General features: G+C 56.1%; 1 protein-coding gene across 6 annotated transcripts in view; it reads right to left on the bottom strand.

Moving 5' to 3' along the window:
* Nucleotides 1-10,521: 10,521 nt before the first annotated feature.
* NR6A1 (nuclear receptor subfamily 6 group A member 1) overlaps nucleotides 10,522-15,371 on the bottom strand; it is an 89,446-nt gene continuing 84,596 nt past the window's right edge. For all 6 annotated transcript variants that reach the window (XM_063353044.1, XM_063353045.1, XM_063353047.1 and 3 more), the window contains one exon: nucleotides 10,522-14,476. In XM_063353044.1, the coding sequence (XP_063209114.1) occupies nucleotides 14,388-14,476 (89 nt within the window). In that variant the 3' untranslated portion in view covers nucleotides 10,522-14,387. The remainder of the gene's footprint in view (nucleotides 14,477-15,371) is intronic.

The raw sequence follows: 15,371 nt of genomic DNA, 5'->3' as shown, positions 1-15,371 counted from the left end.
TGCCAATGGTGTCCTGGTCTGCCTGTCAGACAGCAGTTGTTCACTGCCAGTATTTAATTAATTGCTTCACATTTAGAGATTCTTAACGAAATATTCCATGACGACAGCAGACCGGCAGAGGAGCACCCATGCTCCCAGTGCGTCCTGTTTATTGGGATGCTCCCAGGCCTGCTGGCCATGCGCCACGGCCCAGGCACTTGGCCACAGGGAGCTCGAGGCTCCGGCTCTGAGCCGGGCACCAGGACTGAACCCATCCCATCAGGGATGAACCGCTCTGTCAGGAGACGCTTCATGGCTGATGCAGAGTCACAGCCTGTCCCAGCACGGGCAGGGTCCCTGCGAGCTTGCAGTGCCTGCGGCTGGCAGGAGCTGCACAGCCCCAGGGAGGGAGCTCCAATTTGAGGCATTTTGATGCCGATGGAGGGCAGTGGTGTGGGGGCCCTGAGGCCGTGGGCGCCCGGAGCTCCGATCTGCTGGGGGCTGTGCTGCTGGCAGAGCCCTGCAAAGGGGAGCCACGGCTGCTAGCCCCACATGGCTCATCCCACACAGCTCATCCCGCGCGGCTGATGCCACACGGCTTGACTCGCACAGCTCATTGCACGCAGCTCATCCCACCTGGCTCATCCTGCCCGGCTCGCCCCACGCGCCCACTGCCTCCCGTGGGTGCGGCGGGTAGGAAGCGGCGCTGGCAGGGAGAGCAGCAAACAGGAAACGGGCTCAGCAGAGCATCGCTCCAGAGGCACTAGGAGCTGAGCCCAGGCTAAGAATAGCAGCAGAGCAGCCCCCAGTGCGGGTCAGCCGCCGTTTGGCCGGGAAGGAGTGCTACCACCACCGGCAGAGCCCCTCGGCCACGGCCCCCGCACTCACCGTGAGCTCCCGGGGGAGCTGCCGGGCAGCTGCGGAGCAGGAGTTGCCATCCCAGAAGAGGAGCCCAGGAGGGACTGCGGGTCAGGAGAAGAGCTGAGCAAACACCGCAAGGAACAAAAGCAACACGGAGCCGAAGGCTGCGGTGCCTGCTGGTGTGGGATGGGGAAGGGACGCGAGCTCAGCCGACCCTGGATGCCAAGGGGTCCCGGCCACGTCCCACGCGTGCTCCAGGGTGCAGGGGCTGCCTGCACTCCCACGGGTAATACACAACACTGGGGTGACTGTGGACCCCCCCGGCCAACGCCGATCAGCAGCCAAATCCGGCATTTCTGGGCAGCAGCATGGCCGAGGGGCCAAGGCTACGGCGAGGCCCCGCTCAGCTGCCCGCGCTACACAGAGCCTCCATCCCCACGCCCGCTGATGGGGACGGGACGGGAAGCGGAGGCCCACGCATGGCTCCCGCTTCCTCGCCAAGCCCTGCCACGTCCCCAGCTCCGGCCTCGGCGGCTGCCATGCCAGGGAATGGTGGCAGTGGGTGGGAGACGGGTGGGACAGAGGGACCGCGGTTCTCCCCACAGCCACATACTCACCGCGAGGCGGCTGTGTGCCCCGCTGTGCGTGGGGCCAGGGCGGCAGGAGAGCCTTGCTTGTTCTGCTGACCAGGAGCTGCTGCCCGAGGAGCCTTCGTGGGGTGCTGGGTACCGCTGCCCTGTCCGCAGTGAGCTGGGGAATTTATGGGACCCGTCTCCGCTGGGAAGGTGTTGGGGCTCTGGCTGCGCACACGCCGTGCTGGGCAGGACACCGGCCAATCTCCTCCCCGCGGGGGCCAGGCTCAGCCGGGATGGACCCACTTTGGTGCCTTATTGGCTTCTGCGGCCACGTGACCGCGATGAAAAACATCATAATTAAGCTACAAAACGCTGCCCATAAACTAGCATTAGAAAGTGACAGCGGAGATAAGTGGGACCCCCACAGCAGATAACGCGCCAGGGGAGAGAGACCCTGTGGGGAGGCGGGGGGGCACTGGCGGGCGGCGGTGAGTGCGCCAGCACCCACGGCCATGCTGATTTACAGCCCAGGGCGGGAGGGAGGGGGCCACGGGCATGGGGCAGGATGCCTCCGGGAGGAGGACAAGCCCACAGCACCCACCCTGCCCCGGGACCTGCAGCCGGGACCTCCCCAACCCCAAGGGGTCTCCTCGGCAGAGGAGGGTGGGAGAGGGCTCCTCCATGCATGGGGCCCTGTGCCCAGGGTCCTTGCAAGCTCACAGCGCCCACGCTGGCAGCTCCACATGAGCCAAAATGGCACCGGAGAGAAGTGGGACCCCTTGGGCCAGGGAGGTGGCAGGGCAGCCAAGCTCCTGGCAGTGGAGGTGTGTTTGCCGCATGGGTTCTCCCACTCGCCATTGCCCGGTACAGTCCTGACCCGCGAGAACCCCACTGGCCGCAGAGCTCGGGTTTCCCATCGCTCTGCGAAAACACAAGGGCAGCAAGGCCAGGCACTGGGGTGAGAGGCTGTGCACGGCACCTCCTGTCCTGCCAGGGCGGGGGTTTACTCCCACCGCCAGCCCCACGCTCCAGCCATCCATCACGGCGGCATCTCCCGGCCTGTTGCACACAGGGACCCGCTCTGTGCCTTGTCCCACAGCGACGACAGCCCCGAGGACGGGCTGGCCCAGCCGGGGGCCGCTGACACCGAGGGCGGCATGGCGGGACACACAGTCCTGGGCTCAGGGGTCAGGGAAGGGCTCGTCCCGCCCTCGGCATTGACGCAGCCCTGACACGGCACGACAGTGGCGGGCCCTGCAGTGTCCCCACACCGAGTTGGGGGTGGCAGGGACGCCCCCCCCGGTGCTGCAGCCAAGGGGAGAGGAGCGGGAGCAGCGAGCTGCGCAGCCCTGCTTGTTTTTTCCTCGCTCTTCAGCTGAAGAGAGGAGAAAAACTAATGAAAACAGAGCTCTGGAAGAAGCGCCAGGCCCGGAGCAGCTTCCGCCCTGATCCCCAGCAATTATCAGCCGCATGCCAGATGTTCCGACGCAATGCCAATGTCAGAGAAAATAAATCTGTGGCAGGTTCAAGGTCCCTGCCGGGCCAGCACGCAGCGGCTCGCGGCTCAGCACCGCGCGAGGCAGGGATGGAGCTGCGGGGCGGCCGCGGCCACTTCCTCCGGCCGGGCATTGTTCCCCTGGGAAGCCCCGGCTTCACGCCGGCCGCTTGCTATTTTTGCAGCAAGGTGCTTTCAGGGGCAAATACGTCCCCGCCGGCCTTGGGCACTTTCCTTTGCACGGGCCCTTGCCAAGGCCGTGGCCCAGCTTCTGCAGCGGGCGTGCGGCCCTGGGTCAGGGCCAGTGCATGGGCCATGCTGCAGCCCGGCAGGTCCCGGCCAGTGGTGTAGGGAGGGCAGATTTGGGAAGGCCGCTCCGGAGTGGCCACGCAGGGGCTGGGCAGAGCTGGCTCCCAGCAGGGCGGGCATGTGGGGCTCCAGCACCGGGGACACCCAGGCCCCTCTGCCACATGGCCACCAGCCACGTGCCACCACCAACACCAGGGCCCCCTGCAGCGGCAGCACCGGTCTCCTGGCCAGGCTGCTGCTCTCCTTCCCTGCCCTGAGTTGGGCTTGTGCTGGGACATGGGACCAGCAGTGCCCGAGGAGACACGGGATACCCCAGGCAGCGCGTGCCCGCACAGGCAGGAGTGGCCAGCACATGCCGAACCCATCCTGAAGGCTGTGCACAGCCCTAGGGCTCCCTGGGGACAGGGAGGAGGTGCAGACTGGGGTGACATTTCGGTGGTCACAGCACCCAAGAGGGAGGGACAAAGTGGCCCTGGGCTTCCAGCCTCACGGGTCTCCAGGGATGCGCTGGGGAGGGGATGGCTAGTGTTCAGGGATGAGGATGGACCCCAAAGTCGCTGCTCTGCCACAGCATTGTCACGGCCAAGAGACCAGCACAGCCCCTGCTTCGTGCTCCCAACGGGCCCAAGCACCGGCACATCCATCACCAAAGCCCCAGGGTTTGGTCCAGTGACTGCCCTGCCCCATCTCCTCCTGGCCAGGCCATGGGGCCGGCATGGCCATGGCACAGCCGGAGCCCATGGAGCTGCACCACCGTCTGCAGGCTGCAGCCATGCTTTGGCTCCTTGCTGGTGCGTAGCCTTGATGCTCAGCAAAGCATATCTCCTGCTTGGATTTTATCTCCATCCACTCAGCTTATCGGCGGCGGGGCAGCCCTCCTGCCTGCGCCACGTTCCTGGAGCGTGCCTGCAGCAGGTGTGGTCAGCACTACTGTTTGCCAAATCTCGCTGCCTGCACCGCTGGCTGCCCGCAGTCCCTGACTCCGGGGCCCATGCCGATAATGCATGCGCGGCGAGGACTTTGGCGATAGCATTCCTGATGACATTACCTTGTCCTCTGCATTCTTCCGATGCCACGCACGCCTTCGCTCGGGGGTGCGGGCAGGCCCGGTGCATGGCGGCGTGTGCAGATGGTGCGCAGGCAGCGCCGGGAAGTGCTGGTGGTCTCCTCCCGGGAGGACTCATTGACATATCAGTCACATAGTTCTGCATAATTGGGACTTGGATGCAGCCTCTCTTTATGTTTCCTCTTGGCAGTTGCCAACAACATGAAGCACTCCTGGGTCAAAATGACAGCCTTTTGTTTACTATTCCTGCTTATGTGCCTCATTTTCTTCAAGGATAAGAGCTCTTTATAGGAATCTTTATTGTGATGAGGTTAGCAGAGAGAAAGATTTCTCTCCAGCTTTCTCTCTCTCTTTCACAGCTGATTAGCAGGGTCAGCCCGCGGGGACAGCGACGTGGAGCTCGCATCCAGCACCCACCTTGGGGTCCCTCTGGCCACGAGCCCCGTCTGCTCTGGCACAGTCCTACCCCGCCGGCCCCACCACCGCACAGCCTCAGGCAGGGTGTCCAGCCCGTCCCGCACCCCCACGGCACCGCTCCCCTCCGGCTTGGGGGGGACTGCATGGAGGGGATGCCACCAGCCAGAGCAAAGGTACCATGAAACCCAACCACCTCCCAGAGCTTGGGCAGGAGCTTACCGGGAGCACGCACCTCTCCAGCATGCAGCCGTGGTGGCCCGTCCTTCATCTGACCTCCACGACGGTGACCAACCCCTTCAGAAACGCTGAAAGAAAATCTTGCACCTGCACTTGACAAACCGAGACATGAGACTCATGATGGTCCAGTAAAAGGAGACCCAGCAGTCTACTGCAAGCAATAGACTGGTTTCCAGCTTTGCACTCCAGAGGGACAGAGACTGGGCAAAAGATGAGGAGAAATGTGAGAGCAATTGGTGACAAGATGGGGAGAAGTTCAGGGAAGAGATGTGGCTGGTGATGGACATCAGTGGACCCCAGCCCAGACCCAGCTCTTCAGGACACCCCACAGGACCATTCCAGCAGATCCTTCTCCCATCACTGGGTTGACACCACCACCATGACGTGGTGACCCAGCCTCACCTCGCAGCCCTGTCCTGGCTAGTGGCCGTGGGGTGACGCTCCTGGGAACAGCAACTCTTTCCAAGAGGAAAGCGGCTTATCCTTGAAAGTTACTTTGCGAAGGTCAAGAGTGGGACTGTGACAGAGCAGCCTGACAAACACATCTCCCGAAGTCCTTGGGCCCGATAATGTATGTCCCATGCAATGTTGACACTAGTGATCCACCAAAGATCAGGTTAACAAGTTTGACGTTAGTGACAGCGTGATTTGTTCAGTGCTGGCTCTGAATTCATAGAGCGGCTGGCCTTCGGTGATAAACTATTGCACTGCGTGCATGAGGCTGTGGCAGTTGTCACCAGCCGGAGCACCGAGATGAAAAGGAAGCAGAGCTCTAATCAAAATACAGTGGTCAGTAGAGGTTGAGCTGAAAATTAAAATGTGCTGGTACTTTTCCCCCTCCAGCCTTGCTTTCCAGGCAGCCCTTTGTGCCAGCGCAGGGCGAGGGGAGAGGCCGCCGCAGCGCGGCTCCAGCGGCTCCTCTCGCCTGGTTTGAAGGTGAGGACGAACCCATCGCCCCACGTGTGCAAAACATCCTCTGCCACCTCCCAGCGAGCCCCGCCACTGCTGACCTTCAGGGCCCCCTTATGGGGAATAAATCCAGGGCAGCGCAACGTCAAAGCCGCTGGAGCTGCTCCGCGGAGGAGGAGAACTGCTGTAAATAAGAAAAATTAACACAATAGAGAGGGCAGGAGATGTGAGAGCTCGGCAGAAGAGCGGGGCAGTGCGGCTTATACCTGGATTGAAGCGAGGATGTGATAAACGCTCTGGAAGCAGCGGGGAGGGGGCAGGCGTGGTGCTGTGCAGGGAGGGGAGCGGGGGCCCCACGAGCTCGGAGGGCGATGGCCACCCTGCAGCGAGCAGCTGGGCAGGGGCAGAGGCAGTGCAGCCGTGAGGTCCGTGGAGGCGCTGGGGGAGACGGAGCAGGTCTGGGGCCAGCGTCTGTGGGAAACAGTACCCGGGGTGATGGGGAGCCAGCCGGCCACTCTCGCCTGCATCGCCTCAGCAGTCTGGGCACTGCTGCAGCCTCTGAGCCCTCCATGTCAAGCCCATCTGTCTTCCCCGTGGCCGGTTCCTACCACATTAGGAAGAGGAGCAAAGCTTTCTCGATGGGAAAGGAAGATCTTCTGTAGAAACACCTCCAGCCAGGCTGCCGGAGCAGTTCCCCTTCCTGAACTGGGTCTTCTCCTCCCTCTCCCCTCTGCTCACTGCCTGCTCCTACGATGCCCTCGGGAAGGGGACGTGCAGGGACAGCACGAGGTTGCGATGCAGGGCTGGAACAAGCATCCTCCCAAAAAGCGAGCTGTCCTGGTGCAAGCTCGGGACTAGACCTCGGGTGAGGCTGAACGTGCTCAGTGCTGATTTATGATCCAACACGTTTATCGTGTCTGCTGCGAGGGATTACTGCAAGCACAACGCTGCGTCTCGGGGGAAGGGCCGCTTCACCTGGCTGCATGTGCCTCAGGGCCAGGTCAGGGCAGAGCATGGCTCCACTGCAGGACAGCCCAGCCCTCGCAGGGATCCCTCTGCCCCACGCAGGACCCAGAACCACCCAGTCTCTCCCCTGCGCATGGCCAGGGAGGGCTGAGCTCTTCATCCACCCGTCCTGCACAAGGAACCAGCCTTTCCCCATGGGATACATGCCCGCCAAGGGGGCTGACAAAATCCTTCAGCTCAGGAGAAGTGCAGGGAGAGCTGCATCCCTGTGTGCCAGGAGGCAGGCACTTAACTGCTATTTCTTTGCCGCAGAACTTCCCATTACTAAAATAAGTGGGGGAAAAAAAAACAACCAAACAAACCCTAAATGTTCTTAAGCACAAGAGCTCCTAAACATTAAAAAGGAAGAATTTCCATTTTCATGAGTTTAGCAATGCAGAAATGCGGGAAGGAGCAGTGGAGTGCGGGGGCCGGCTGCTCACTTGGAGCTGCCTTTGTGGCAGCGCAGCATCTCCCTGAGTGGGCCTTAACACGCGCTCTCTAATACACGTGGAAATGTAAATATGAAAAGTGCTTCTTAGTCTTTTAACACGCACCCACCTCAGTGACACGGGAGATCGTTAAATGATTTCTGCAGTGTCTCTCCAACGCGTGCTGGTCAAGGATTTCTGGTGTGTTTGCTTGTTGGGATTATTCCTGCCTGCAGCAGCTGCCACCGCACAGGTCTCCTCCTGCCACTGCTGCAAACCCTCCTCCTGCTGCACCTGCAGCGATGGCTGCCCACCTGAACCACCGCACGCTCCGGCCATCCCACAGACAGGAACCCCCCGGGTGACAGCGGTGACATGGCCGTGCTGTGCATGCCAACAGTGCGATGACCAAATGGAGAAAACCTGTCCTCCTACCTTCTCTTCTGGGACCTGGGCAGGGAAGGGGACCACCACGTGTCCATCACATGGCAGGGTCCAGAAGACCATGCAAACCTTTGCTTTGGCACAGCACCCGCTCCTGTCCCAGGGCAGGGACCCCCCCTCAGCTCCTGCCATGCAGGACCCCCAGCCCACAGCAGGGCTCGTGCACCCTCCCGAATCCACAGCCACATCAAGGGCACCGAGGCTTTCCCAGACCCACAAGCGATTCCAGCCCCCACTGCTCCACCGCAGGAAGGCCGCCGGCAGGGCAGCGCTGGGCTCCACCACCCTCACGACCAAGGGAGAGCTGAAGCAGGACGGTGCAAGCGAACAGCAGATGCCACCGGTGCAGAACAATTCACATTTATTAGTTCATACAGCTAACACTCGCTAAACATGCGTTCAACACTTATTGGTCACATTTCCACAGGTAGTCAAGTCACAGAGCAGCGCAGCGGAGCAGGGGCAGGTCAGGCTGACAGGGACCCATGCCGGTCCCACCCCACGAGGGGGACCGGCTGTGCCACGGCGTGCCCCAGACGTGCCGGCAGAAACATTCATTTGGTCGTAGTGTAGTGACGGAGAGGCGGCTCCCGAGAGGCGCCGCACGGTGCCCGCTCCAGCTTGGGCGCTGCGGGGCGAGGGTGGCCGGATGCGCTCTCCTGCCCCAGCACCGGCTCTGAGCGTGCCAACGTTCACCGTGTGTCATGCCGAGGCAACATCCTGCTTCCCTGATTTAAGCAAGGGATCGTGGGAAAAATGAAGTGTTTTACCGGGAGAAACCATCACCTGGAACATCAGTGGAAGGACCTGAAGACCAGGACCAACCCACCTTGGAGATGTCCCCTAAATCAGCGAGGGGCCGACACAAGCAGCAAACCCTCTCGAGCTGCCCAGCACGCCCTCGCCCAGGACGTACGCACAAGGGCTCTGCGAGGTCCCAGGCTACAACCGCAGCCTCTGCATCACACCTGCACCCGGACAGAGCTGGAACCAGGCCCGTGGCTTGATGGGCACCAACAAAAAACAAACCGGCAAGAGCCACTCCGGGGACACACGGCCGCAGCCGCAGCACACTGCCCATGCTGTAACCAGCGGCTCGGTGCGGCAGGGGCCACGGTGGTCACTGCCACGGCACAGCGGTGCTGGCTACAGCAGGGTGTGCATGGCCGGGGGGCCAGGTGGGACACAAAGCCAAATCCCGCAGAATGAAACGCTGTGGCAGCAACAGGAACCAGCCACAACCCATGGGAAGGGCAAAAAATACTCCAGCCATTGCCCGCCCGGTTCTTCACTGGCAACAAACACTGGCAGGATTTTGTTTTTCCACACAATCCCTTTGAGATGATAAACAGGATGTCACACGAGGTAGTTTTGTTATGGAAATTGAGTCAATAATGTTATCAACTATTACAAGACATTTTATAAATTGAAAGAAAACAATGAATCACAAAAGGCTTTGTTAAGGTTGATCGTCATCTGGTTTCAATTTCTGTTTCTTTTTGCCCTTGGGGGCGTTTCTTCCACTGAACCATGTTGCTTCTTTCATAGACTTGTTAGAGGTCAGCTGCACAGGAGCTCTTTCTTAATTACTTTTTTTCAAGGGGAAGATATTGCCTGGATTGGCCTCACCAGCTTTTTGCGGAGCTGGTTTAAACTTAGATTGGCAGATCCCAGCCAGGGGGAGTGCCGGGAAGGGGGGTTTCAGCCCTGCAGACTGGTGCTCGGTGCCGGCACTGCCCACGGCTGCATGGGCTGGACAGGCCTTTGGTGGCTCCTGGCAGCCGTAACGGAGCCAGTTCCACAGGCCAGTGATTTCCTTGAGCAGTCTGAGTCTACAGCCTCACCCAGCCACGACGAGAAAGTTGTGCTGACCAGAAGGCGAGACGCTCTAACTCATAAGCGACAGACTGAGGACAGAACACTGGGACTGGCTGCCAGGGAGCCAGTCAATACATTGAGAAATTCCCCTTTTCCACAAGCACTCAAACACATTTAACACCGAAAGCAGAAGGATGAGGTAATGTGGAAATACAGACAAACCTCTCCCAGCCGTAGGAGCTGATGTGCCTTCAGTGAAAGCGTGAAGTTACCAAAACCGGTGATATTTTAACACTTTGCTATTTCCCCGTCCAACAGCGGCGGTGAGGAGGGCCGGGCGCCGCAGGACGGAGGGGCTGCACTCCCCAGCCACCACCTCCCCACAGCCCGAACGGCACCCCGGGCCTTCCGGGTGCTCTTCCCATTAGACCTGAGCCTCCAGTAGGCAAACTTCCCACAAGCCCAACTGAAAGTTTTTTCCCCAAAAAATCTCCAGGGCGGGGCTTTATTCCGCTTTCAGTGGGTCCTCCAAACAAGTCATGAAAGAAGCAACTGTTGCAACATCAAAACTAGGGTTTCTCTGGGTCACATTTTAAATACTTATCCCTGAGCTTCTGTGTATTGCAAACAACACACCGTGAACCCAGAGAAACGCCACAGCTTGATACTGACATCCTATGCATTACCCTCGATTTACACATCATCTACAACTTAAAAATTAGCTTCATACTTAAACTAGTTCCCCAAGTTTCCCCCTTTCTCCTGCCTTTCGTGTGGCAGGGATGATTGCCGCTTATTATCCTGAGAAATACAGAAATAACAACATTTTCACAGACACCAAGCTTCATAGCTTCAAATCAGAACCAAGAAAGAAGAAAGAATGAATGGTAAATAGCACATTCACAGGAGAATATTTTTTTTTCTCGTTTTTAAAAATGTAGTAAAGATAAAAGAAATTCAAGTTTGGTTTTTTTTTTTTTTTTTTTTTTTTTAAAAAAAAAGAAGGTTGGTTTGAAGGACAAGACAAACTCCTTAACCTGAGGCGGCTGCAGTTCTGCGCCGGAGTCTGAAGAGCGAAGGGCAGGTGCGTGGCGAGGGGGGGACGGGCGGCCAGCGGCACTCGACGCGGGTGCCCCGCTGGCTCTGCTGGTGCCACCGGCTCCCGCGGCCTCGCTCAAAGCATCCCCACAGCACCAGGGAAACGGGTGCTACTCGGGGGGCAGCTCCCTGGCAGCGGGTGACCTGCAACTGGCGATCCGACTGACCACCCCGCAAATGCCGAGTTCCCCCTCTGGGCTTTGTGTGGTGGGAGACGGCAAAAGCTCAGGATTTAAGAATTACAGGAAAATCCAGAGCTGCACCCCCATGACCCGAAGCTCGCAGCGCCTCTGCGCAGCACTGCGGGCTGGCAGCCACGAGATGAGAAAAAACGAATGCCGCTGGCATTATTAACAATTAGAAAAGTAGCTAACGCAGATGAAAAACGGCTGAAGAGCTGGCTCCTGCTGCGTCAATTTTGCTGTGCCCAGAGCCCATCGGTTTGGAGGTACCTGGCATCCCCGAGCGCCCCAGTGGCCCCAGCAGCTGGGAGCAGCCGTTTCTGCGCCGGGCGATGCGCTTCCAGCCGTAAAACAGCAACTCGGACACCTCGGCAGAGCCCCTCCGAATGCCTGAGCACTTCAAATTTATGTCCCAAATCTCTGTTCAGATTAAAAGTAACTCTTCAGCTTTCCATCTGCACTAACGCTATGAAGGAGAGGAGGGGGTCAGTCAGCCAATTTATCTTTCAAATCGGGGATAAAAATTGACTTGTCATGGCAGAAAATTCTACCAAAGACTATTATTGTTGATTGATTCCTCTATGACAGAAGGTCAGATAAGCAACAGCAGATAGATACCAAAGATAATGAACTTCCCCCTACTAGCATTAAGCACAAATAAAATATGAGTCCCTGTAAACCGAATGTTACGTGAAGAATGGAACAAAAATTCCAACCTTTCCAGGGTGTCCTTCAAACCAAATTCACAAATACATCTAGTGCCTGACCTAACGTCTCTACGTCTCTAGCTACATTCCTACCTTCTCGTAATACCTGAGTTTGCAATGCAACACATTCACTTTACCCTGTTTAAAAAACACAAGTCGTTAGAGGACTTGGTGCAGAAGATATTAAGAATGACCGTCCGGAGAGCGAGGTTCTGGTCGGTGTGTTACCTTCCTCCTTACTTGTCAGTTTAGTAAGGATTTTCGACTCCCTACAACAAATGGGTTATTTGGTAAGGGATACTGCTGCCAATCAACCTTTGTAGAATTTGCGTTATACAACAAAAAGTAGAAGCTTCTTGTCCATTCGTCATCATAAATGAATTTAGGCTTTTTGTTGTTGGTACAGCATTAGTCTTGGAAGTCTATTTTGGATAAACACAGAATACCTAATAGACTATTTTTGTTGGGTATTTGGCAATAAGATGACCGCTTTTATGTACACTAATTAAAACAAACTCTTATTCATCAACAGATTATAATAATTCAGTAACTGTAGAATAAAATTACTCCTATGCAATTTTAACAATTCCTTGAGTGTATAAAACAGCAAGCCAGAAGATAACCCGTAATAAAAAGATCATATCAAGCTATTTGGAAATTAAACTTAAAAGCTGAGAAATACTTTCTAACTTACAAACAGATATACTAAAATCTTCCCATTTACACTTGAGGTATAGGCTGTATGCAGAAGGCTTTCCTGAGAAACACGCGCTGGTCTCATTTTACAGTCAGTAAAAGTAAATGAGATCGACGGAACCGCCTTTGGGTTGTGAAGCTCTCTCAAGCCGAGCTGCTGCTGCGCCCAGCAGCTGTTACCCGTAACATCCTCTTTAAATAATGAAAAATGAGCAGCTTGTGGACTTTTAGGAAAGGGAAACCATCGAGCTGAGAGATGCCCAAGCGGGATGGCAAAGGCGGCGATGGCGCCGCGGGTCGGTGGCCAGCCAGCAGCAGGGCCCAGAGAGGTCCCAGCGAGCAGGGGCGGCCAAGGCAGGGGTCACAACCGAGGCAGCGCCCGCTGCGGGAAGGGGAAGGAAACACGGCTTTGGTGAATGAGACTTTTCTCCTGTTCACCATCACGTTCATTTTGGTCTCGCGGCAGCTTCAGTACCTCTGAGCACTACTCGCTCAGTGCCACAGGACAAGACAAAAAGGTAGCAGCTGGCTCCCCTACCCTGACGGAACTGAAGTTGTTTCCCGAAACATTTTTAAAACAGCATTCAAAAATTTGTTGATGAACCTTCTTGCTACATAAACGTCAGATTCATATCTAAGGACACAGAGAAGGAAATCCAGCCAGGGCGACACAGCTGCCTGCAAGAGTGACCGAGTCTTTGAACGTTAGTTCTTAACAACGGAGATGAGAACAAGAGCATCTCATCCAACTTGCCCACTACCACCACGAGCAGGAAGCCACGAGGTTACCCATGAGGGCACCCCAGTTCAGATAAACGCCAGCACTTCACAATTACCCAAACAGCTAACCAGCTGTCATCAAACCAGTTCTCTGTGCGGCGGTGGGCTGTGGAGGTTGCGAGACGGAAACCCCAAACCTTGCAACACCTAGGACAGAACAGTTTACCAAGTACTGCAGTGAACCCATTTCTTCCTGGTGAGAAGGGATTCCACAAGCAGCAGAACAGTCCTGGCAGGATACGACTATGGATCGTGCATTCCCTGAGTCCAGCAGGGAAAGCCACGCCAGAGGACACTGGAGTCCCCTGTCCCGTTACACAGGTCACATTTAACCGCAGGGTGCATTAAGTGTCCCTGTAACGGGCTGCTTGGGGTTGCTGCAATGCAGAAGCTCCGCAGTGGTCAGACACCACCTTGGAGGAATACGCTAGAAGGGGCAATCCTGTCTCTTCTCTAAGTAGGTTTTTCCTGCTTTTGTGAACCTAAAATGGATGTTGAGGAAGTGATGAGAAATTACTTGCAGTTCTCTAGCAACAAGAGTACCTTTGTGTAACGCCAGGAGCCTGCTAGGAACTGCTGCAAGGCGGTTTCAGTCCAACAGGAAGGCGTGCAGCGGCAGCGAGAGTCTGGCTGTCAGGCTGGGGACAGAGCCCCCTCCCTGCAGCCCCCAGGAGGGGACACGGCAGCAACCCCTCGCCCCTTGGGAGCACTACGATCCCACTGGAACAGGGTTCAGGGAAAGCGCAGGAGCTACCACCCGCACCTGAAAAGTGTCCGGGGAAAAGAAACCAACTGGTGAGACAGACCCTTCCTTCATCTCCACTCCCTGCCTTTTTAAAATTATTATTATATTTTAAGAAAAAAAGCTTGGCACTTCTCTAACACCCACTTCTGCAAAATTGTCCGCTTGGGACACTAACAGCTCTGTCGATGTGGTGAGGCCGTTTGCTCTCTACGACAAATGCTTTTGGGTACAAATCATGGAAAGAGCAGTGCGCGAACAGCATCTTCTCCTTGAGGTAGTCTTAGTCATCTCGGTCCCCAGCCCCCAAAATACAAAAGAACTAACCCTAACAAACACTGTAACATTAAACATCTTCACATTCTGTAAACCGCTGGAGAATGCATCTGCTGCATTCATACAGAACCATGTGCATCGTGTTGAAGATCATACATTCAACTCTGTCGTGAAATAAATATATAGGAAAAAGAGTAAAAAAAAAACAACAAAAAAAAACCAACCCAAAAAAGATTCTTGCTACAACGGCAGGGACGGCCACCGCCCCGTCGCCTGCCCGATGGCGTTTGCCCCTCTCCCGGGGTGAGCCAGCTCCCTGCCTGGGGCACAGCGTAAGGCACCGGCCGGGGCGAGCTGGGCTCACTCTTTGCTCACACTCGTCTTGCAGGAATGTAGAACGGCCTTAAAAAGGAGAGGCAGCTGCTCCAGGGGGACGTTCACCATTTTTCCTGGTAAGAAAAAAAAAAAAAAAAAAAAAAAAAACAACCCAGAATTAGCAGCCACTCCTGAATCAGATTTCAGAGACACCTAAGCCAGCAACGCTGGCGATGGTTTTACCTTGAACCTCTCAGAGAAACAGTTAATCATCCTACTGCTACATTAGACATTTGATATTCATTTGGACACAACAGGATTTATTATTTACTGAATCGAAAGCTAAATAAATGGACAAAGTCAGATCAAAATGATTTCTCCACAATGGAGCTGTATTTATAGAAACTGGGAAAGACTAAATCCCATCTCTCCTCAAACTCCCTTGTTGATCTCAACGAGTAAATTACGAGAGCTACTCTGTGATTATTATCTAGTTCGTTACAGTGGAGTAGGATGAAGCATACGGAGCCTTGACACGGGGAAGCAAGTATCTCCCTTTGCCATAACATTCAGGAACAAACAATGTTTTAGTAACACCAGATCTTGTAGATCCAATTAGTGACACAACCGCATTTGAAAGTTCACCTGCAGATTTCAGAGGTCCAGACGAGGTGAGACCTGGGGGTTACGCTGCAGAACTGCCCGCCGCTCTGCTTATCACCTGCTCCTTAATTACACGGCATTTCAGGGATCTCTCTGTTTCTTACGAGATAACTACTCAAACCAGCATTTCGCCCTTTTGAGACAAAATGCCTCCGAGATAGAATTGAAAGGAAGAAAATAAAACAGGAACCTGACCGAAGCACTTAAAGGGCGGCAGGTCAGAGCAAGGCACGTCTCCCTGGGAGCCGGACGTCACACCAGCAGCACAGGGACAACCTGCAAAGAGCCGGTCTGGCTGGGGAGCCAGGGGTGACGGGAGATCGGCTTAAGGGTGGGGGAGAAGCTTTGACAGAAAAAGGTCCCCCA

This window comes from Chroicocephalus ridibundus, chromosome 15 (genome assembly GCF_963924245.1).
Source record: "Chroicocephalus ridibundus chromosome 15, bChrRid1.1, whole genome shotgun sequence".
In the NCBI taxonomy this organism is placed as follows: Eukaryota; Metazoa; Chordata; class Aves; order Charadriiformes; family Laridae; genus Chroicocephalus; species Chroicocephalus ridibundus.
The sequence above is the reverse complement of the archived record's forward strand: the minus strand, read 5'-3'. Positions and strand labels throughout refer to the sequence as shown.